General features: G+C 59.4%; 1 protein-coding gene across 1 annotated transcript in view; it reads left to right on the top strand.

Annotated features, from left to right (window-relative positions):
• The window catches only part of LOC144950245 (ubiquitin carboxyl-terminal hydrolase 16-like), an 86,298-nt gene that overhangs the window by 48,001 nt on the left and 14,808 nt on the right, over positions 1–23,489 (top strand). The window contains exon 8 of the mRNA XM_078880301.1: positions 2,147–2,234. Within this exon, the coding sequence (XP_078736427.1) occupies positions 2,147–2,234 (88 nt within the window). The remainder of the gene's footprint in view (positions 1–2,146; positions 2,235–23,489) is intronic.

Below are 23,489 nucleotides of genomic sequence, written 5' to 3' on the forward strand. Positions count from 1 at the left end.
AGTATCTCTGTCACGTGCTGGGTGTCTCTGTCACGTGCTCAGTATCTCTGTCACGTGCTGGGTGTCTCTGTCACGTGCTCAGTATCTCTGTCACGTGCTGGGTGACTCTGTCACGTGCTGGGTGTCTCTGTCACGTGCTCAGTATCTCTGTCACGTGCTGGGTGTCTCTGTCACGTGCTCAGTATCTCTGTCACGTGCTGGGTGACTCTGTCACGTGCTGGGTGTCTCTGTCACGTGCTCAGTATCTCTGTCACGTGCTCAGTATCTCTGTCACGTGCTCAGTATCTCTGTCACGTGCTCAGTATCTCTGTCACGTGCTGGGTGTCTCTGTCACGTGCTCAGTATCTCTGTCACGTGCTGGGTGTCTCTGTCACGTGCTCAGTATCTCTGTCACGTGCTGGGTGACTCTGTCACGTGCTGGGTGTCTCTGTCACGTGCTCAGTATCTCTGTCACGTGCTGGGTGTCTCTGTCACGTGCTCAGTATCTCTGTCACGTGCTGGGTGTCTCTGTCACGTGCTCAGTATCTCTGTCACGTGCTGGGTGACTCTGTCACGTGCTGGGTGTCTGTCACGTGCTCAGTATCTCTGTCACGTGCTGGGTGTCTCTGTCACGTGCTCAGTATCTCTGTCACGTGCTGGGTGACTCTGTCACGTGCTCAGTATCTCTGTCACGTGCTCAGTATCTCTGTCACGTGCTGGGTGACTCTGTCACGTGCTCAGTATCTCTGTCACGTGCTGGGTGTCTCTGTCACGTGCTGGGTGGCTCTGTCACGTGCTCAGTATCTCTGTCACGTGCTGGGTGTCTGTGTCACGTGCTGGGTGTCTCTGTCACGTGCTCAGTATCTCTGTCACGTGCTGGGTGTCTGTGTCACGTGCTGGGTGTCTCTGTCACGTGCTCAGTATCTCTGTCACGTGCTCAGTATCTCTGTCACGTGCTCAGTATCTCTGTCACGTGCTGGGTGTCTCTGTCACGTGCTCAGTATCTCTGTCACGTGCTCAGTATCTCTGTCACGTGCTGGGTGTCTCTGTCACGTGCTCAGTATCTCTGTCACGTGCTCAGTATCTCTGTCACGTGCTGGGTGGCTCTGTCACGTGCTCAGTATCTCTGTCACGTGCTGGGTGGCTCTGTCACGTGCTGGGTGTCTCTGTCACGTGCTGGGTGTCTGTGTCACGTGCTGGGTGTCTGTGTCACGTGCTGGGTGTCTCTGTCACGTGCTCAGTATCTCTGTCACGTGCTGGGTGTCTCTGTCACGTGCTGGGTGACTCTGTCACGTGCTCAGTATCTCTGTCACGTGCTCAGTATCTCTTTCACGTGCCGGGTGTCTCTGTCACGTGCTCAGTATCTCTGTCACGTGCTGGGTGTCTGTGTCACGTGCTGGGTGTCTCTGTCACGTGCTCAGTATCTCTGTCACGTGCTCAGTATCTCTGTCACGTGCTGGGTGTCTCTGTCACGTGCTGGGTGTCTCTGTCACGTGCTCAGTATCTCTGTCACGTGCTCAGTATCTCTGTCACGTGCTCAGTATCTCTGTCACGTGCTGGGTGACTCTGTCACGTGCTGGGTGTCTCTGTCACGTGCTCAGTATCTCTGTCACGTGCTCAGTATCTCTGTCACGTGCTGGGTGACTCTGTCACGTGCTGGGTGGCTCTGTCACGTGCTGGGTGTCTCTGTCACGTGCTCAGTATCTCTGTCACGTGCTCAGTATCTCTGTCACGTGCTGGGTGACTCTGTCACGTGCTCAGTATCTCTGTCACGTGCTGGGTGGCTCTGTCACGTGCTCAGTATCTCTGTCACGTGCTGGGTGACTCTGTCACGTGCTCAGTATCTCTGTCACGTGCTGGGTGACTCTGTCACGTGCTCAGTATCTCTGTCACGTGCTCAGTATCTTTGTCACGTGCTGGGTGACTCTGTCACGTGCTCAGTATCTCTGTCACGTGCTCAGTATCTCTGTCACGTGCTGGGTGACTCTGTCACGTGCTCAGTATCTCTGTCACGTGCTCAGTATCTCTGTCACGTGCTGGGTGTCTCTGTCACGTGCTCAGTATCTCTGTCACGTGCTCAGTATCTCTGTCACGTGCTGGGTGTCTCTGTCACGTGCCGGGTGTCCCTGTAATGTGCTGGGTGTTTGCCCCCCCCCCCCCCCCCCAGGTGTCCTCGCTTCAAGGGCTTCCAGCAGCAGGACAGCCAGGAGCTGCTGCGCTGCCTCCTCGACGGAGTCAAGGCCGAGGATGTCGCGGTCAGCGTCACACCACCTCGTCACCACCACCACCTCGCCACCACCACCACCTCGTCACCACCACCACCTCGCCACCACCACCACCTCGTCACCACCACCACCTCGTCACCACCACCACCTCGTCACCACCACCACCTCGTTACCACCACCACCTCGCCACCACCACCACCTCGCCGTCACCACCTCGCCACCACCACCACCTCGTCACCACCACCACCTCATCACCACCACCACCTCGCCACCACCACCACCTCGCCACCACCTCGCCACCACCACCACCTCGCCACCACCACCACCTCGCCACCACCTCGTCACCACCTCGTCACCACCTCGTCACCACCTCGTCACCACCTCGTCACCAACCCCAACGTCACCAACACCTCGTCACCACCTCGTCACCACCTCGTCACCACCTCGTCACCAACACCTCGTCACCAACACCTCGTCACCACCTCGTCACCACCTCGTCACCACCACCTCGTCACCACCTCGTCACCAACACCTCGTCACCACCACCTCGTCACCACCACCTCGTCACCACCTCATCACCAACCCCAACGTCACCACCACCTCGTCACCACCACCTCGTCACCACCTCGTCACCAACACCTCGTCACCACCTCGTCACCACCACCTCGTCACCACCACCTCGTCACCAACACCTCGTCACCACCTCGTCACCACCACCTCGTCACCAACACCTCGTCACCACCACCTCGTCACCAACCCCAACGTCACCACCACCTCGTCACCACCTCACCACCACCTCGTCACGCACCACCTCACCCCGTCAAGCCAAAAGCAGCTTCTGTTTGGCCGAATCGAGGGGGGGGGGTAAACGGGCATGGCACAGGCTGGAGAAGAGATGGAGTTGATGCGGTACAGGAGGATGTGGAGGCTGAGGGCACTTGCCGATGTGGAGCAGGAGGCTCGTCAAGGACGCTGCTGCTGCTGCTGCTGGGCAGTTGGAGGCAGTTGGAGGCAGTTGGAGGCAGTCGCCCTCCGACGGCAGCGGAGGGTAGAGGAGCGACGCTCGCAGAAACGAGCGGAGCGCTGGAACGCAGCAAGTTGGCACAATGAGGGGCACAGGTGGTGCATCTGCCAGTCGATTCAGCTCATGGCACCTGGGTATAGCCCGTGACCGACTTGTTGTGGACACTTCACGTGGCCTCAAAGTGCACCTAGCCTGGCACGAGTGCCGTGGTGACGTCACTGTGACTTTGTGGGGAGTGGTGGCTGTTGTGTGGGTGAGTGAGTGAGTCGTTGAGTGATTGGCGGTTGATTGAGGGAGGGAGTGTGTGAGTGAGTCGGTGAATGTTTGGGCGAGCGAGACTGTGTGTGAGAGAGCGAGTGTGTTGTTGTTGACATGCAGTGTTAGGGTGAGTGAGTGTGTCGCTGTGACCTGCAGTGTTAGGGTGAGTGAGTGTGGGTGAGCGAGTGTTGTTGACATGAAGTGTTCAGGTGAGCGAGTGAGCGAGTGTGGGTGAGCGAGTGTGTTGCTGTGACCTGCAGTGTTCGGGTGAGCGAGTGAGTGAGTGTGGGTGAGCGAGTGTGTCGCTGTGACCTGCAGTGTTAGGGTGAGCGAGTGTGGGTGAGTGTGTTACTGTGACCTGCAGTGTTAGGGTGAGCGAGTGTGGGTGAGTGTTGTTGTTGACCTGCAGTGTTAGGGTGAGCGAGTGTGTCGCCGTGACCTGCGGTGTTAGGGTGAGCGAGTGTGGGTGAGCGAGTGTTGTGGACCTGCAGTGTTCGGGTGAGCAAGTGTGGGTGAGTGTGTTGTTGTTGACCTGCAGTGTTCGGGTGAGCGAGTGTGTCGCTGTGACCTGCGGTGTGGCGGTGGTAGAACGCAGTTTGGTTGGGTGGAGGAATCAACGAGTCCATCGGGTCATTCATCTGGCGTGCACTTGCAGTTCGCTCGTCCGTCCATTGACTTTCAATCATTTGTGCTCATTCATGCGCCATGGGTCCACCAGCCCCCCCCCGCTCCCGGCCCCCCAGACCCCGTGTGGACCAGGCAGGTGCTGCTTCTGCCGTGGTCATCCCCCCCCCCCCCGTGCGGTGATGACGAGGCCGAGTGTGCGTGCGTCTGTCACGGTGCCGCGGCTGTGTGTGGACGTGGCGGCGGCGGCGATGAGATGGAGGCAGAGACGCAGGTCAGGGGCAACAAACGCTCATCGGGGGGCGGCCGCCGCCAGGGCCGCTGTGGCGGCGAGCGGGCGAGGTGGGGGGTGGTGGGGAGCGTGACCCCAGCGCGCGAGCAGAATGGCTCCGCGTGGAGTCTCCATACGGGTCACCCGCAGGCTGTGAGCTCGCACGCGCACGGCACACAGCACGGCGCTGTCACACGCTTTCGCTCGGATACGCACGCGTTTTCACGCGTTTTCACGCGTTTTCACGCGCGCAAACGCACACGAAACGCACGCACGTACAGATGCATACAAAGACAAAGATCCCCCCCCCCGCCCGACTGATTTTTGTTTAACACGTAGGCTTTCGTGAACCCAGAAAACCTCTCTTATGTTACCGAAGCGCCCACTTCCACCGCGTTGGCTCTGGTGTTGCCGATGCGGTGGAAGTGTGGTCGTCCTTGACTCGCAGACGCGGCTCGACACACTTGGAATGTTTGCAGCTCTCTCTGGTGGCAATAGGGGGAAGAGGGGGAAGGAGGGAGGGAAGGAGAAGGAGGGAGGGAGAAGGAGGCAGGGAGAAGGAGGCAGGGAGAAGGAGGCAGGGAGAAGGAGGCAGGGAGAAGGAGGCAGGGAGAAGGAGGCAGGGAGAAGGAGGCAGGGAGAAGGAGGCAGTGAGAAGGAGGGAGGGAGAAGGAGGGAGAAGGAGGCAGGGAGAAGGAGGCAGGGAGAAGGAGGCAGGGAGGAGGCAGGGAGAAGGAGGCAGGGAGAAGGAGGCAGGGAGAAGGAGGCAGGGAGAAGGAGGGAGGGAGAAGGAGGGAGAAGGAGGCAGGGAGAAGGAGGGAGGGAGAAGGAGGCAGGGAGAAGGAGGGAGGGAGAAGGAGGCAGGGAGAAGGAGGGAGAAGGAGGCAGGGAGAAGGAGGGAGGGAGAAGGAGGCAGGGAGAAGGAGGGAGGGAGAAGGAGGCAGGGAGAAGGAGGGAGGGAGAAGGAGGCAGGGAGAAGGAGGGAGGGAGAAGGAGGCAGGGAGAAGGAGGGAGGGAGAAGGAGGGAGGGAGAAGGAGGCAGGGAGAAGGAGGGAGGGAGAAGGAGGCAGGGAGAAGGAGGCAGGGAGAAGGAGGCAGGGAGAAGGAGGGAGGGAGAAGGAGGCAGGGAGAAGGAGGCAGGGAGAAGGAGGGAGGGAGAAGGAGGCAGGGAGAAGGAGGCAGGGAGAAGGAGGCAGGGAGAAGGAGGCAGGGAGAAGGAGGCAGGGAGAAGGAGGCAGGGAGAAGGAGGGAGGGAGAAGGAGGCAGGGAGAAGGAGGGAGGGAGAAGGAGGCAGGGAGAAGGAGGCAGGGAGAAGGAGGCAGGGAGAAGGAGGGAGGGAGAAGGAGGCAGGGAGAAGGAGGCAGGGAGAAGGAGGGAGGGAGAAGGAGGGAGGGAGAAGGAGGCAGGGAGAAGGAGGGAGGGAGAAGGAGGGAGAAGGAGGCAGGGAGAAGGAGGCAGGGAGAAGGAGGCAGGGAGAAGGAGGCAGGGAGAAGGAGGGAGGGAGAAGGAGGCAGGGAGAAGGAGGCAGGGAGAAGGAGGGAGGGAGAAGGAGGGAGAAGGAGGGAGGGAGAAGGAGGCAGGGAGAAGGAGGCAGGGAGAAGGAGGCAGGGAGAAGGAGGCAGGGAGAAGGAGGGAGAAGGAGGCAGGGAGAAGGAGGCAGGGAGAAGGAGGCAGGGAGAAGGAGGCAGGGAGAAGGAGGCAGGGAGAAGGAGGCAGGGAGAAGGAGGCAGGGAGAAGGAGGGAGGGAGAAGGAGGCAGGGAGAAGGAGGGAGAAGGAGGCAGGGAGAAGGAGGGAGGGAGAAGGAGGCAGGGAGAAGGAGGGAGGGAGAAGGAGGCAGGGAGAAGGAGGCAGGGAGAAGGAGGCAGGGAGAAGGAGGGAGGGAGAAGGAGGGAGAAGGAGGCAGGGAGAAGGAGGCAGGGAGAAGGAGGGAGGGAGAAGGAGGCAGGGAGAAGGAGGCAGGGAGAAGGAGGGAGGGAGAAGGAGGGAGGGAGAAGGAGGGAGAAGGAGGGAGAAGGAGGCAGGGAGAAGGAGGCAGGGAGAAGGAGGCAGGGAGAAGGAGGGAGGGAGAAGGAGGGAGGGAGGAGGCAGGGAGAAGGAGGGAGGGAGAAGGAGGCAGGGAGAAGGAGGGAGGGAGAAGGAGGCAGGGAGGAGGCAGGGAGAAGGAGGCAGGGAGAAGGAGGGAGGGAGAAGGAGGCAGGGAGAAGGAGGGAGAAGGAGGCAGGGAGAAGGAGGGAGGGAGAAGGAGGCAGGGAGAAGGAGGGAGGGAGAAGGAGGCAGGGAGAAGGAGGGAGGGAGAAGGAGGCAGGGAGAAGGAGGGAGGGAGAAGGAGGGAGGGAGAAGGAGGCAGGGAGAAGGAGGCAGGGAGAAGGAGGCAGGGAGAAGGAGGGAGGGAGAAGGAGGGAGGGAGAAGGAGGGAGGGAGAAGGAGGCAGGGAGAAGGAGGGAGGGAGAAGGAGGCAGGGAGAAGGAGGCAGGGAGAAGGAGGCAGGGAGAAGGAGGCAGGGAGAAGGAGGGAGGGAGAAGGAGGGAGGGAGAAGGAGGGAGGGAGAAGGAGGGAGGGAGAAGGAGGGAGAAGAGGTTTCTTGTCGCTTGACCAACGTCGTCTTCACCTCGTGGGCACAGACGATGGCGGCGGCGCTGCGACCGATCTCCCCTGGGCCAAACCCCTCCGGGTGTGAGAGTCACCGACACGGAGACGGGGGGGGGGCGACCCTCGGCCTCAACCGGCTAGCGAGCGCCCCTTGTAGCGGAGACGGGGGGGTGGGGGGGCCCTGATTCGACGGTGCCGGCTTCGTGCCCCGTGCCGTTGCTGCTCGGAGGCAGGAGTCGCTCTCCGGCACACGGCTGTTGAAGTGACGGCCTGGGGAGACCAGGTCGGCGTTTGTGACGGGTGTGAAGACAACCGGGACACCTCCACGGTGCACGGGACACCTCCACGGTGCACGGGACACCTCCACGGTGCACGGGACACCTCCACGGTGCACGGCTCGTCTGTCCAGGACAGGAGCCAGAGACCGCAGCTCTCGGAACGGGAGGACGCCATGATGGGGGGGGGGGGGGGCGGAAGGTTTTCAAGAGACGAGACAACTTGCCTTTGTCAGGAAAGTCCCTGGGCTCCAAGCAAGACTCGTGATGACGAGAGGGTGAGAGGAGAGTGAGAGGGGGAGCTCTTTCAAAGGATGTTCTCTCCTCTCGAATGGAGAAGGTTTTGGTGGAAAGTGGAGCTCCCAGAACAACACGAGCAATCCCCTCCCAAGTGAAACAAGCCAGAAGTTGTCTTCACCTGGGAGACACCTTGAAGCAAACTCATCTCTGCCACTGCACCGAGTCCCCCGGAACAAATAGTAAGATAGGTACTGGGGTAAGCCTTTCCATCCTAGGCCGCAGTCTAACAGCATGAAGCGTTCCGGGCGAGGAGTCCAGGACCTTCCCCATCGGTCCCGCTGTGTCCATGCAGGTAGGGTAGTGAGCGTGCTGTGTCCATGCAGGTAGGGTAGCGAGTGTGCTGTGTCCATGCAGGTAGGGTAGCGAGCGTGCTGTGTCCATGCAGGTAGGGTAGCGAGCGTGCTGTGTCCATGCAGGTAGGGTAGCGAGTGTGCTGTGTCCATGCAGGTAGGGTAGTGAGCGTGCTGTGTCCATGCAGGTAGGGTAGCGAGTGTGCTGTGTCCATGCAGGTAGGGTAGCGAGCGTGCTGTGTCCAAGCAGGTAGGGTAGCGAGCGTGCTGTGTCCATGCAGGTAGGGTAGTGAGCGTGCTGTGTCCATGCAGGTAGGGTAGTGAGCGTGCTGTGTCCATGCAGGTAGGGTAGTGAGCGTGCTGTGTCCATGCAGGTAGGGTAGCGAGTGTGCTGTGTCCATGCAGGTAGGGTAGCGAGCGTGCTGTGTCCAAGCAGGTAGGGTAGCGAGTGTGCTGTGTCCATGCAGGTAGGGTAGCGAGTGTGCTGTGTCCATGCAGGTAGGGTAGCGAGTGTGCTGTGTCCATGCAGGTAGGGTAGCGAGTGTGCTGTGTCCATGCAGGTAGGGTAGCGAGTGTGCTGTGTCCATGCAGGTAGGGTAGCGAGTGTGCTGTGTCCAAGCAGGTAGGGTAGCGAGCGTGCTGTGTCCATGCAGGTAGGGTAGTGAGCGTGCTGTGTCCATGCAGGTAGGGTAGAGAGCGTGCTGTGTCCATGCAGGTAGGGTAGCGAGCGTGCTGTGTCCATGCAGGTAGGGTAGTGAGCGTGCTGTGTCCATGCATGTAGGGTAGTGAGCGTGCTGTGTCCATGCAGGTAGGGTAGCGAGCGTGCTGTGTCCATGCAGGTAGGGTAGTGAGCGTGCTGTGTCCATGCAGGTAGGGTAGCGAGCGTGCTGTGTCCATGCAGGTAGGGTAGCGAGCGTGCTGTGTCCATGCAGGTAGGGTAGCGAGTGTGCTGTGTCCAGGCAGGTAGGGTAGCGAGTGTGCTGTGTCCATGCAGGTAGGGTAGCAAGCGTGCTGTGTCCATGCAGGTAGGGTAGCAAGCGTGCTGTGTCCATGCAGGTAGGGTAGCGAGCGTGCTGTGTCCATGCAGGTAGGGTAGCAAGCGTGCTGTGTCCATGCAGGTAGGGTAGCGAGCCTGCTGTGTCCATGCAGGTAGGGTAGCAAGCGTGCTGTGTCCATGCAGGTAGGGTAGCGAGCGTGCTGTGTCCATGCAGGTAGGGTAGCAAGCGTGCTGTGTCCATGCAGGTAGGGTAGCGAGCCTGCTGTGTCCATGCAGGTAGGGTAGTGAGCGTGCTGTGTCCATGCAGGTAGGGTAGCAAGCGTGCTGTGTCCATGCAGGTAGGGTAGCAAGCGTGCTGTGTCCATGCAGGTAGGGTAGCAAGCGTGCTGTGTCCATGCAGGTAGGGTAGCGAGCGTGCTGTGTCCATGCAGGTAGGGTAGCAAGCGTGCTGTGTCCATGCAGGTAGGGTAGCGAGCGTGCTGTGTCCATGCAGGTAGGGTAGCAAGCTTGCTGTGTCCATGCAGGTAGGGTAGCGAGCGTGCTGTGTCCATGCAGGTAGGGTAGCGAGCGTGCTGTGTCCATGCAGGTAGGGTAGCGAGGGTGCTGTGTCCATGCAGGTAGGGTAGCGAGTGTGCTGTGTCCATGCAGGTAGGGTAGCGAGTGTGCTGTGTCCATGCAGGTAGGGTAGCGAGCGTGCTGTGTCCATGCAGGTAGGGTAGCGAGTGTGCTGTGTCCATGCAGGTAGGGTAGCGAGTGTGCTGTGTCCATGCAGGTAGGGTAGCGAGTGTGCTGTGTCCAAGCAGGTAGGGTAGCGAGTGTGCTGTGTCCATGCAGGTAGGGTAGCGAGTGTGCTGTGTGCAAGCAGGTAGGGTAGCGAGCGTGCTGTGTCCAAGCAGGTAGGGTAGCGAGCGTGCTGTGTGCAAGCAGGTAGGGTAGCGAGCGTGCTGTGTCCAAGCAGGTAGGGTAGCGAGCGTGCTGTGTGCAAGCAGGTAGGGTAGCGAGCGTGCTGTGTCCAAGCAGGTAGGGTAGCGAGCGTGCTGTGTGCAAGCAGGTAGGGTAGCGAGCGTGCTGTGTCCAAGCAGGTAGGGTAGCGAGCGTGCTGTGTCCAAGCAGGTAGGGTAGCGAGTGTGCTGTGTCCAAGCAGGTAGGGTAGCGAGCGTGCTGTGTCCAAGCAGGTAGGGTAGCGAGTGTGCTGTGTGCAAGCAGGTAGGGTAGCGAGTGTGCTGTGTCCAAGCAGGTAGGGTAGCGAGTGTGCTGTGTCCAAGCAGGTAGGGTAGCGAGCGTGCTGTGTGCAAGCAGGTAGGGTAGCGAGTGTGCTGTGTCCATGCAGGTAGGGTAGCGAGCGTGCTGTGTCCAAGCAGGTAGGGTAGCGAGCGTGCTGTGTGCAAGCAGGTAGGGTAGCGAGCGTGCTGTGTGCAAGCAGGTAGGGTAGCGAGCGTGCTGTGTGCAAGCAGGTAGGGTAGCGAGCGTGCTGTGTCCATGCAGGTAGGGTAGCGAGCGTGCTGTGTGCAAGCAGGTAGGGTAGCGAGCGTGCTGTGTGCAAGCAGGTAGGGTAGCGAGCGTGCTGTGTGCAAGCAGGTAGGGTAGCGAGCGTGCTGTGTCCATGCAGGTAGGGTAGCGAGCGTGCTGTGTCCATGCAGGTAGGGTAGCGAGCGTGCTGTGTCCATGCAGGTAGGGTAGCGAGCGTGCTGTGTGCAAGCAGGTAGGGTAGCGAGCGTGCTGTGTCCATGCAGGTAGGGTAGCGAGCGTGCTGTGTCCAAGCAGGTAGGGTAGCGAGTGTGCTGTGTGCAAGCAGGTAGGGTAGCGAGCGTGCTGTGTCCAAGCAGGTAGGGTAGCGAGCGTGCTGTGTCCAAGCAGGTAGGGTAGCGAGTGTGCTGTGTGCAAGCAGGTAGGGTAGCGAGCGTGCTGTGTGCAAGCAGGTAGGGTAGCGAGCGTGCTGTGTCCAAGCAGGTAGGGTAGCGAGCGTGCTGTGTGCAAGCAGGTAGGGTAGCGAGCGTGCTGTGTGCAAGCAGGTAGGGTAGCGAGCGTGCTGTGTCCAAGCAGGTAGGGTAGCGAGCGTGCTGTGTGCAAGCAGGTAGGGTAGCGAGCGTGCTGTGTGCAAGCAGGTAGGGTAGCGAGCGTGCTGTGTGCAAGCAGGTAGGGTAGCGAGCGTGCTGTGTGCAAGCAGGTAGGGTAGCGAGCGTGCTGTGTCCATGCAGGTAGGGTAGCGAGCGTGCTGTGTCCAAGCAGGTAGGGTAGCGAGTGTGCTGTGTGCAAGCAGGTAGGGTAGCGAGTGTGCTGTGTCCATGCAGGTAGGGTAGCGAGTGTGCTGTGCCCATGCAGGTAGGGTAGCGAGTGTGCTGTGTCCATGCAGGTAGGGTAGCGAGCGTGCTGTGTGCAAGCAGGTAGGGTAGCGAGCGTGCTGTGTCCATGCAGGTAGGGTAGCGAGCGTGCTGTGTCCAAGCAGGTAGGGTAGCGAGCGTGCTGTGTGCAAGCAGGTAGGGTAGCGAGCGTGCTGTGTCCATGCAGGTAGGGTAGCGAGCGTGCTGTGTCCATGCAGGTAGGGTAGCGAGCGTGCTGTGTGCAAGCAGGTAGGGTAGCGAGCGTGCTGTGTCCAAGCAGGTAGGGTAGCGAGTGTGCTGTGTCCATGCAGGTAGGGTAGCGAGTGTGCTGTGCCCATGCAGGTAGGGTAGCGAGTGTGCTGTGTCCATGCAGGTAGGGTAGCGAGTGTGCTGTGTCCAAGCAGGTAGGGTAGCGAGTGTGCTGTGTCCATGCAGGTAGGGTAGCGAGTGTGCTGTGTCCATGCAGGTAGGGTAGCGAGTGTGCTGTGTCCATGCAGGTAGGGTAGCGAGTGTGCTGTGTCCATGCAGGTAGGGTAGCGAGTGTGCTGTGTCCAAGCAGGTAGGGTAGCGAGTGTGCTGTGCCCATGCAGGTAGGGTAGTGAGGGTGCTTTGTCCATGCAGGTAGGGTAGCGAGCGTGCTGTGTCCATGCAGGTAGGGTAGCGAGTGTGCTGTGTCCATGCAGGTAGGGTAGCGAGTGTGCTGTGTCCATGCAGGTAGGGTAGCGAGCGTGCTGTGTCCAAGCAGGTAGGGTAGCGAGTGTGCTGTGTCCATGCAGGTAGGGTAGTGAGTGTGCTGTGTCCATGCAGGTAGGGTAGCGAGCGTGCTGTGTCCATGCAGGTAGGGTAGCGAGTGTGCTGTGTCCATGCAGGTAGGGTAGCGAGTGTGCTGTGTCCATGCAGGTAGGGTAGCGAGTGTGCTGTGTCCATGCAGGTAGGGTAGCGAGCGTGCTGTGCCCATGCAGGTAGGGTAGCGAGCGTGCTGTGTCCATGCAGGTAGGGTAGCGAGTGTGCTTTGTCCATGCAGGTAGGGTAGCGAGTGTGCTTTGTCCATGCAGGTAGGGTAGCGAGTGTGCTGTGTCCAGGTAGGGTAGCGAGTGTGCTGTGTCCAAGCAGGTAGGGTAGCGAGTGTGCTGTGTCCAAGCAGGTAGGGTAGCGAGTGTGCTGTGTCCATGCAGGTAGGGTAGCGAGTGTGCTGTGCCCATGCAGGTAGGGTAGCGAGTGTGCTGTGTCCATGCAGGTAGGGTAGCGAGCGTGCTGTGTCCATGCAGGTAGGGTAGCGAGTGTGCTGTGTCCAAGCAGGTAGGGTAGTGAGGGTGCTTTGTCCATGCAGGTAGGGTAGCGAGTGTGCTGTGTCCAAGCAGGTAGGGTAGCGAGTGTGCTGTGTCCATGCAGGTAGGGTAGCGAGTGTGCTGTGCCCATGCAGGTAGGGTAGCGAGTGTGCTGTGTCCATGCAGGTAGGGTAGCGAGCGTGCTGTGTCCATGCATGTAGGGTAGCGAGTGTGCTGTGTCCAAGCAGGTAGGGTAGCGAGTGTGCTGTGTCCAAGCAGGTAGGGTAGCGAGTGTGCTGTGTCCATGCAGGTAGGGTAGCGAGTGTGCTGTGTCCATGCAGGTAGGGTAGCGAGTGTGCTGTGTCCATGCAGGTAGGGTTGCGAGCGTGCTGTGTCCATGCAGGTAGGGTAGCGAGTGTGCTGTGTCCAAGCAGGTAGGGTAGCGAGTGTGCTGTGTCCATGCAGGTAGGGTAGCGAGTGTGCTGTGTCCATGCAGGTAGGGTAGCGAGCGTGCTGTGTCCAAGCAGGTAGGGTAGCGAGTTTGCTGTGCCCATGCAGGTAGGGTAGCGAGCGTGCTGTGTCCATGCAGGTAGGGTAGCGAGCATGCTGTGTCCAAGCAGGTAGGGTAGCGAGTGTGCTGTGCCCATGCAGGTAGGGTAGCGAGTGTGCTGTGTCCAAGCAGGTAGGGTAGCGAGTTTGCTGTGCCCATGCAGGTAGGGTTGCGAGCGTGCTGTGTCCATGCAGGTAGGGTAGCGAGCATGCTGTGTCCAAGCAGGTAGGGTAGCGAGTTTGCTGTGCCCATGCAGGTAGGGTAGCGAGCGTGCTGTGTCCATGCAGGTAGGGTAGCGAGCATGCTGTGTCCAAGCAGGTAGGGTAGCGAGTTTGCTGTGCCCATGCAGGTAGGGTAGCGAGTGTGCTGTGTCCATGCAGGTAGGGTAGCGAGCGTGCTGTGTCCAAGCAGGTAGGGTAGCGAGTGTGCTGTGTCCATGCAGGTAGGGTAGCGAGTGTGCTGTGTCCAAGCAGGTAGGGTAGCGAGTGTGCTGTGCCCATGCAGGTAGGGTAGCGAGCGTGCTGTCTCCATGCAGGTAGGGTAACGAGTGTGCTGTGTCCATGCAGGTAGGGTAGCGAGCGTGCTGTGTCCATGCAGGTAGGGTAGCGAGCGTGCTGTGTCCATGCAGGTAGGGTAGCGAGCGTGCTGTGTCCATGCAGGTAGGGTAGCGAGCGTGCTGTGTCCATGCAGGTAGGGTAGTGAGGGTGCTGTGTCCATGCAGGTAGGGTAGCGAGCATGCTGTGTCCATGCAGGTAGGGTAGCGAGCGTGCTGTGTCCATGCAGGTAGGGTAGTGAGCTTGCTGTGTCCATGCAGGTAGGGTAGCGAGCGTGCTGTGTCCATGCAGGTAGGGTAGCGAGGGTGCTGTGTCCATGCAGGTAGGGTAGCGAGCGTGCTGTGTCCATGCAGGTAGGGTAGTGAGCTTGCTGTGTCCATGCAGGTAGGGTAGTGAGCTTGCTGTGTCCATGCAGGTAGGGTAGCGAGTGTGCTGTGACCATGCAGGTAGGGTAGCGAGCTTGCTGTGTCCATGCAGGTAGGGTAGCGAGCGTGCTGTGTCCATGCAGGTAGGGTAGCGAGCGTGCTGTGTCCATGCAGGTAGGGTAGCGAGTGTGCTGTGTCCAGGCAGGTAGGGTAGCGAGTGTGCTGTGTCCATGCAGGTAGGGTAGCGAGCATGCTGTGTCCATGCAGGTAGGGTAGTGAGCTTGCTGTGTCCATGCAGGTAGGGTAGCGAGTGTGCTGTGTCCAGGCAGGTAGGGTAGCGAGTGTGCTGTGTCCATGCAGGTAGGGTAGCGAGCATGCTGTGTCCATGCAGGTAGGGTAGTGAGCGTGCTGTGTCCATGCAGGTAGGGTAGTGAGCGTGCTGTGTCCATGCAGGTAGGGTAGTGAGCTTGCTGTGTCCAGGCAGGTAGGGTAGCGAGCATGCTGTGTCCATGCAGGTAGGGTAGCGAGCGTGCTGTGTCCATGCAGGTAGGGTAGTGAGCGTGCTGTGTCCATGCAGGTAGGGTAGTGAGCGTGCTGTGTCCATGCAGGTAGGGTAGTGAGCGTGCTGTGTCCATGCAGGTAGGGTAGTGAGCTTGCTGTGTCCAGGCAGGTAGGGTAGTGAGTGTGCTGTGTCCAGGCAGGTAGGGTAGCGAGCATGCTGTGTCCATGCAGGTTGGGTAGTGAGTGTGCTGTGTCCATGCAGGTAGGGTAGTGAGTGTGCTGTGTCCATGCAGGTAGGGTAGTGAGCTTGCTGTGTCCATGCAGGTAGGGTAGTGAGCGTGCTGTGTGCATGCAGGTAGGGTAGCGAGCGTGCTGTGTCCATGCAGGTAGGGTAGTGAGCGTGCTGTGTCCATGCAGGTAGGGTAGTGAGCGTGCTGTGTCCATGCAGGTAGGGTAGTGAGCGTGCTGTGTCCATGCAGGTAGGGTAGCGAGCATGCTGTGTCCATGCAGGTAGGGTAGTGAGCGTGCTGTGTCCATGCAGGTAGGGTAGTGAGCTTGCTGTGTCCATGCAGGTAGGGTAGCGAGCATGCTGTGTCCATGCAGGTAGGGTAGTGAGCGTGCTGTGTCCATGCAGGTAGGGTAGTGAGCGTGCTGTGTCCATGCAGGTAGGGTAGTGAGCATGCTGTGTCCATGCAGGTAGGGTAGTGAGCGTGCTGTGTCCATGCAGGTAGGGTAGCGAGCATGCTGTGTCCATGCAGGTAGGGTAGCGAGCATGCTGTGTCCATGCAGGTAGGGTAGTGAGTGTGCTGTGTCCATGCAGGTAGGGTAGTGAGCATGCTGTGTCCATGCAGGTAGGGTAGTGAGCATGCTGTGTCCATGCAGGTAGGGTAGCGAGTGTGCTGTGTCCATGCAGGTAGGGTAGTGAGCTTGCTGTGTCCATGCAGGTAGGGTAGTGAGCATGCTGTGTCCATGCAGGTAGGGTAGCGAGTGTGCTGTGTCCATGCAGGTAGGGTAGCGAGTGTGCTGTGTCCATGCAGGTAGGGTAGCGAGTGTGCTGTGTCCATGCAGGTAGGGTAGCGAGTGTGCTGTGTCCATGCAGGTAGGGTAGCGAGTGTGCTGTGTCCATGCAGGTAGGGTAGTGAGCTTGCTGTGTCCATGCAGGTAGGGTAGTGAGCGTGCTGTGTCCATGCAGGTAGGGTAGTGAGCGTGCTGTGTCCATGCAGGTAGGGTAGCGAGTGTGCTGTGTCCATGCAGGTAGGGTAGTGAGCGTGCTGTGTCCATGCAGGTAGGGTAGTGAGCGTGCTGTGTCCATGCAGGTAGGGTAGTGAGCGTGCTGTGTCCATGCAGGTAGGGTAGCGAGCGTGCTGTGAGGGCGCACCTGGCCTTCTTGGGCAACACGCCGCTCGCCCTGCGGCCTAGCGGCAACCGCGAGCCCACCCCAAGTTGGTAGTCCGGCGAGGGCCACTTGACGCCTTCGCTGAGTGTTCGCCTCGCTGCGATTTCCGCTTCCCTCCAACACCGTTCCCGTGGGGTCGGCACTCGTGCCCAGGAGACTTTTCGCTCTGGAGAGTACCCAGGATGTTTACACATCGCACCGGTTTCTCGTTTGAGTTTGAGTAGACCTAGGGGAGGCCCAGGACCGGTTCAGATAATCGTCACTGATAGTGGCAGTGAGCGGGGATCGAACTCGGGTCGCAGGATTCGTAGTGCAGACCTTGACTTGCTCCTCTTCATCCCCTATGCGACATTTAACTGCTAAGCCAAATAGGAACTCGCACACATACGTAGGTGACCTGAAAAATATCACATCCCCGACTGCCACCTTCCATATCTCCCACCACCTCCGTCCCCATCTCCCACCACCTCCGTTCCCATCTCCCACCACCTCCGTCCCCATCTCCCACCACCTCCGTCCCCATCTCCCACCACCTCCGTCCCCATCTCCCACCACCTCCGTTCCACCCATGGGTTCCATTCAGTAACCCCCCCACCCACCGTGACCACAGCCACCCTGCCAGGCACCCACGCGTGCACACTCAGACGATGCCCTCGAGGCACAGCGATGAGCAGTTGCGCTCGTTCCCACCCGAGCAAAAGAACGGAGCGGTTGAGTGAGTGGGAGAGTGTGTGTGCGTGTGCGTGTGTGTGCCTGTGTGCGCAAACGCACACACGCACACACGCCTTGCGCTACGAACCCGGCTACCCGAGTTCGAATCCCGCTCATGACCAATAATGGTGGTGGATATTAGAACCAGTCCTGGGCCTCCCCTGGGGAGACAAAGGCGGCCGGGCGTGGTGTTGGCCACCCACCCCCTCGTGTGCTGTTTCCTTCATAGGTGCTACTCGCTAACAGCACTTGCCCGAAAAGCCTATTAATGCTATACGGGGGATCTTGGTCTTTGTTGTGTGTGTGATCGTGAGTTGTGAGTGTGATCATGCAGCCGTTAGCATGCTGCGAACCCAGCAATCCTGGGTTGGATTCTTGCTTGTGGTTCACGCCAGTGACGACTATCTGAACAATTTCTGGACCTCCCCTGGGTCGACTCGGCCTCAAATGAGTACCTGGTGCGGTGAGTAAACATCGAGTGTGCACGAGATTGTGAGAGTGAATATGTTTGGGGGTTGACTCAGCCCATCATCCCTCTGGGGTTAATCAAACCAGTACCACTTTGTGGGGGAAGACAAACTCGCCCCCGCCATGGGCACGTGGAATTTCCACCGGTGACTTTAAAGCAGCTGAAGGCCACCAATGCCCCGATGCTCTTTGAGCAGGAAGCTCTTTAACTCGGAGGCGTGCTCAGACGAACACCATTGTACTGCAGAGGGCATTGAACGCTCGCCGCCGTGCGGTGAGGCTCTGTCGTGCGAGCGCCGGCTGCCACTGGCAGCGAGCGCCATCGGCTAACGAGTGCCGTCAGGCAATCAGCGGAGCAGCGGAGCGACGGAGGTTATTAATTAAATGTGCGCGTGCGGCCGTGACCCCGCGCAGACTCCCAGTCGCAACACGAGCCCTGACTCGGTCCGCAACTGATTCTGTCACGAGCCATGCCACCACCCCTCCCTCCAGCCTTGCCGCTCGCCCTGCAGATAACCGCTAGCGCTACTCCTACCGCTTCCCTTGCCGCTAGCGCTGCATTTAGCCCTGTCGCTAGCCCCCCCCCCTACCATTATCTCTGCCTCCGGCCTTGCCTCTAACCCTGTTACTTTACCCTATCGTTAGCCCGGCCACTACCCCTGCCACTGCCCCTGCCACTGCCCCTGCCACTACCTCTTCATTGTGTCTGTGTTTGCGAGCCCCTCGTTGCGTAATCCTGGCCGCCCCACGTGACCCTCCGCCTGGTTTTCTCGTGTGATTTGTTTTTGCCTCCGTCGAGCCGTGCGCCACTTAATTAGCCCTCGGCTCTCATGGCCAGCAGATGTGGGGTGGGGAGGGGGGGGGCCTCACCGGTACAACTTTAGTGCCCCCCCACCACCCACGTCCCCTTAGACAATGCCCCTTGATGAACGTTTCCCCGCGTCGCCCACGCTGGCCCGAGCACAGGCACCGGCCGTGGCACTGGTGGTGTGGGAGGGTGGGAACTGGGCATGTGGATGATGATGATGAGAATGTTTGTAATATTGACGGCGATGTGGACAAGAGGAGGAGGTTTTGCCAATGGCAGGAGGTAGCCGCAACTTGACGATGAGACGCGTGTGCGTGCGTGCGTGTGCGTGCGCGTGTGTGTGCGTGCGTGCGTGTGCGTGCGTGTGCGTGCGTGCGTGTGCGTGCGTGTGCGTGCGTGTGCGTGCGTGCGTGCGTGTGCGTGCGTGTGTGTGTGCGTGCGTGTGCGTGCGTGTGCGTGCGTGCGTGTGCGTGCGCGTGTGTGTGCGTGCGTGCGTGTGCGTGCGTGTGCGTGCGTGTGCGTGCGTGTGCGTGCGTGCGTGCGTGTGCGTGCGTGTGTGTGCGTGCGTGTGCGTCCGTGTGCGTGCGTGCGTGTGCGTGCGTGTGCGTGCGTGCGTGTGCGTGCGTGTGCGTGCGTGCGTGCGTGTGCGTGCGTGTGTGTGTGCGTGTGCGCGTGCGTGCGTGTGTGTGCGTGCGTACGTGTGCGTGCGTGCGTGTGCGTGCGTGTGCGTGCGTGTGCGTGCGTGTGCGTGCGTGCAAGCGCGTGGAGCGGTGACGCGCCGGGTTCCGAGCCGATTCCTGCTCACGGCCACCAGCAGTGGAAAATGTCTCGAACCCGATTCTTGGCCTCCGCTCGGTGGACTGGGCCTTGGACGAGCACCTCGTGGGCGGTTTGAAACGACCGGTGGTGGGCGACGGCGACCGGCGTTCTTGTTGCCCACGCCTCGTCGCCTCCTCCTCGTGTGCCGCACCGGCCTGAACAGGCGCTCGCCGACAACACTCGCTGCGTGTTCGCTAGCGGGCTGCGGAGGCTACGCCGGGGATCTTTGTCTTTGTGCGCACGTGCGTGTGGCGTGTGTGCGCGCGCGCGCACGGCGAATGGGAGCGTGAGCTGGAGGGGAGGCGGGAGCGGGGGAGAGAGAATCCCGCGTGGAGAGGAACGCGCACGCAGGCGGCGGCGGCAGCAGCGGCAGCAGCAGCGGGCTTCGCATTGAGGCCATTGTGAGCGTGGGAACTGCCCAGCTGTGGGCCGCACTGCTGCCCCTCTCAGCCATATGCCCATCCCGGCACTCCACACGCACGTCAGGTGTGCCTGCCGGCGGATTGGCGTGTGCGCCGCTGATGAAGTGGGGGGCTCAGTAATTGCCTCTCTTCTTCTGTGGAGTTTGTGTCTGCCGCATGCAACATGCGCGCACACGCACACACACACGCACGCGCACTCTCTCTTTCTCCAAGCGCAAGACGTACACTGGGAGATCACACGCACCGCTCTCGGCACACTCGCACCTCACGCACGTAACCAAAGACAAATACAAAGATCACCCGTGTAGTCTTAACAGACTGTTGGGGCAAGTGCTGTTTGCAAGCACCTATGAAGGCTGGCACGGCACACGAGGGAGTGGGTGGCCAGCACCACGCCCGGCCGCCTTTGTCTCCCTAGTGGCGATGTTTACACACTGCTCCAGGTACACATTTTTAGGCTGAGTCGACCTAGGGGAGGCCTAGGAACGGTTCATATATCCGTCGCTGGTGTTGGCCGTGAGCGGGAATTGAACTCGAGTCACCGGGTTCGTAGCCCAGCGCATGTACACAATCACGCTGCCACACAACGAAAACACACCAATTCACACGCATGAACGCACGCACACGACGCATACATACACACACTCGCAAACTCGCACACACGTACACACACTCGCAACAAAGACAAAGATCCCCCGTGTAGTCTCTGTAACAGACTGTTGGGGAAAGTGCTGTTAGCGAGCACCTATGAAGGCCGGCACGGCACACGAGGGGGTGGGTGGCCAACACCACGCCCGGCCGTCTTTGTCTCCCCAGTTGCGATGTTTACAGAGCGCACCAGGTACTCATTTGAGGCTGAGTCGACCTAGCAGACGCCCAGGACCAGTTCGGATAATCGTCACCGGTGTTGGCCGTGAGCGAAGATCGAACTCGGGTCGCCGGGTTCGTAGCGCAACGTAGCGCTAACCACTACACCACCACTCCACACTCACAACCCACACACACACTACACACGCGCACACACACACTACACACACACACAACTCACACACACACACACAACCCACACACACAACCCACACACACGACCCACACACACGACCCACACACACTACACACGCACACACACTCACAACCCACACACACACTCAACCCACACACACTCACAACCCACACACACTACACACGCGCACACACTCACAACCCACACACACTCACAACCCACACACACTACACACGCGCACACACACGACCCACACACACACAGCCCACACACACAACCCACGCACACACTACACACGCGCACACACTACACACACACACAACCCACACACCACACACGCACACACACACGACCCACACACACACACTACACACGCACACACTCACAACCCACGCACACACTCACAACCCACACACACTCACAACCCACACACACACACACATTCCACACACACACACACATTCCACACACACCACGCACACACGCACACACACTCACAACCCACACACACACTCACAGCCCACACACACAACCCACACACACAACCCACACACACAACCCACACACACCACACACCCACACACACACTACACACGCACTCACAACCCACACACACACCACACACACACACCACACACACACTTACAACCCACACACACACACCACACATGCACGCACACACCACACACGCACACTCACAGCCCACACTCACAACCCACACACACACGCACACACACACTCACAACCCACACACACTCACAACCCACACACACACACGCACACACACACTCACAACCCACACACACTCACAGCCCACACACACTCACAACCCACACACACTCATAACCCACACACACTCACAACCCACACACACGCACACACACACTCACAACCCACACACACTCACAGCCCACACACACTCACAACCCACACACACTCACAACCCACACACACTCACAACCCACACACACACGCACACACACGCACACACACACTCACAACCCACACACACTCACAACCCACACACACTCACAACCCACACACACACACGCACACACACACTCACAACCCACACACACTCACAGCCCACACACACTCACAACCCACACACACTCACAACCCACACACACTCACAACCGACACACACAACCCACACACACGCACACACACACTCACAACCCACACACACACACTCACAACCCACACACATCACACACGCGCACACACACACACACTCGCAACCCACACACACACACGCACACACACACTCACACACACACTCACATCCCACACACACATGCGCCCCCACCCCCTGGCAGCATGCGTTTGTACAAAAGGGAGCCCCCGTGCAAGGCCCATCTCACTAAACGGTGGGGTCGAGTGGGGGGTGGCGGAGGTTAATATCGGGGGGGGGGGGGGGGGAGGTTTTGGGAGTGTTTGTGAAGATGCAGGTGGAGTGTGTGGTCCGTGTGTGTGGTGTACACGTGTGTGCAGTGTGGTGTAGGGGTGTGTGTGTGTGTACACACGTCTGTGTGTGTGTGCAGTGTGGTGTAGGTGTGTGTACACACGCCTGTGTGTGTGTGTGCAGTGTGGTGTAGGTGTGTGTACACACGCCTGTGTGTGTGTGCAGTGTGGTGTAGGTGTGTGTACACACGCCTGTGTGTGTGTGCAGTGTGGTGTAGGGGTGTGTGTGTGTGTACACGTCTGTGTGTGTGTGTGCAGTGTGGTGTAGGTGTGTGTACACACGCCTGTGTGTGTGTGCAGTGTGGTGTAGGGGTGTGTGTGTGTGTACACGTCTGTGTGTGTGTGTGCAGTGTGGTGTAGGTGTGTGTACACACGCCTGTGTGTGTGTGCAGTGTGGTGTAGGGGTGTGTACACACGGTTGTGTGTGTGTGCAGTGTGGTGTAGGGGTGTGTGTGTGTGTACACACGTCTGTGTGTGTGTGTGCAGTGTGGTGTAGGTGTGTGTACACACGCCTGTGTGTGTGTGCAGTGTGGTGTAGGGGTGTGTACACACGCCTGTGTGTGTGCAGTGTGGTGTAGGGGTGTGTGTACACACGGCTGTGTGTGTGTAGTGCGGTATAGGGGTGTGTGTACACACGGCTGTGTGTGTGCAGTGTGGTGTAGGGGTGTGTGTACACACGTCTGTGTGTGTGTGTAGTGCGGTATAGGGGTGTGTGTACACACGGCTGTGTGTGTGCAGTGTGGTGTAGGGGTGTGTGTACACACGTCTGTGTGTGTGTGTAGTGCGGTATAGGGTGTGTGTACACACGGCTGTGTGTGTGCAGTGTGGTGTAGGGGTGTGTGTACACACGGCTGTGTGTGTGTAGTGCGGTATAGGGGTGTGTGTACACACGGCTGTGTGTGTGCAGTGTGGTGTAGGGGTGTGTGTACACACGCCTGTGTGAGTGTGCAGTGTGATGTCGGGGTGTGTGGACACATGGCTGTGTGAGTGTGCAGTGTGATGTCGGGGTGTGTGGACACACGGCTGTGTGAGTGTGCAGTGTGATGTCGGGGTGTGTGGACACATGGCTGTGTGTGTCCAGTGGTGTAGGTGTGTGTACACACGCCTGTGTGTGTGTGCAGTGTGGTGTAGGGGTATGTGTACACACGTCTGTGTGTGTGCAGTGTGGTGTAGGGGTGTGTGTACACACGTCTGTGTGTGTGCAGTGTGGTGTAGGGGTGTGTGGACACACGGCTGTGTGTGTGTGCAGTGTCCGGTAAAAACAAGCCCCTACCTCCTGGGTAGGGCTGCACGGTGCCGCTGTGCTGGATGTGTGCGATGCTACGAAGGGATCAGCCGATTGAATCGGCTTCATGGCACTTGGAGCCACCACAGCGGCCAACGGGGGCTCTGGACGTTCAGTTTAATTAACAAAAAAACACTATGAATAATTAACTAAGCTTGTGCCGGAGGCCCCGGGGGGGACAGGTTCCTGGCCAAACCCCATTTGGCGGAGCCAGGAGATTGAATCTTTACCCTCGGGGCTCCTCCAGAAACAACAAAAATCCACTACGTGTGGCCACGTGGAATGTTCGAACGCTCACTGCGGAGGAGAGGCTGCCGCTGCTCTGTCGGGAGTTGAACCGTTACCGCCTGGATATCTGCGGTATTCAGGGGGCCCGGTGGCTCTGCATGCATAGTGTTGTTGAGCTGTTTAGATGCTTTGCGTGTTGACGTGTTTGTGTTGCAAAGTTTCTGCCCTGTTTGTGCCGTTATCTTAATTGGCCGAGATTGACCTTTGAACCCAGCGACCCGAGTTCAATTGTTGTAATCAACCAACATCGGTGACCACTGGTCATGGGCATCCTCGAGGTTGACTTGGCCATGAACGAACATGAAGTCCAACCGCGTAAAACATCAGCCCGGGGGAAGATGGAGGCGGCCGGGCGCGATGCTGGCCACACGGCGCCGGCCTTAGTGGGCTTTCGTTCGCTAACAGCACTTGACGTCGGCGTTGCGACGACTGC

This window comes from Lampetra fluviatilis, chromosome 57, assembly GCF_964198595.1.
Source record: "Lampetra fluviatilis chromosome 57, kcLamFluv1.1, whole genome shotgun sequence".
NCBI lineage: Eukaryota > Metazoa > Chordata > Hyperoartia > Petromyzontiformes > Petromyzontidae > Lampetra > Lampetra fluviatilis.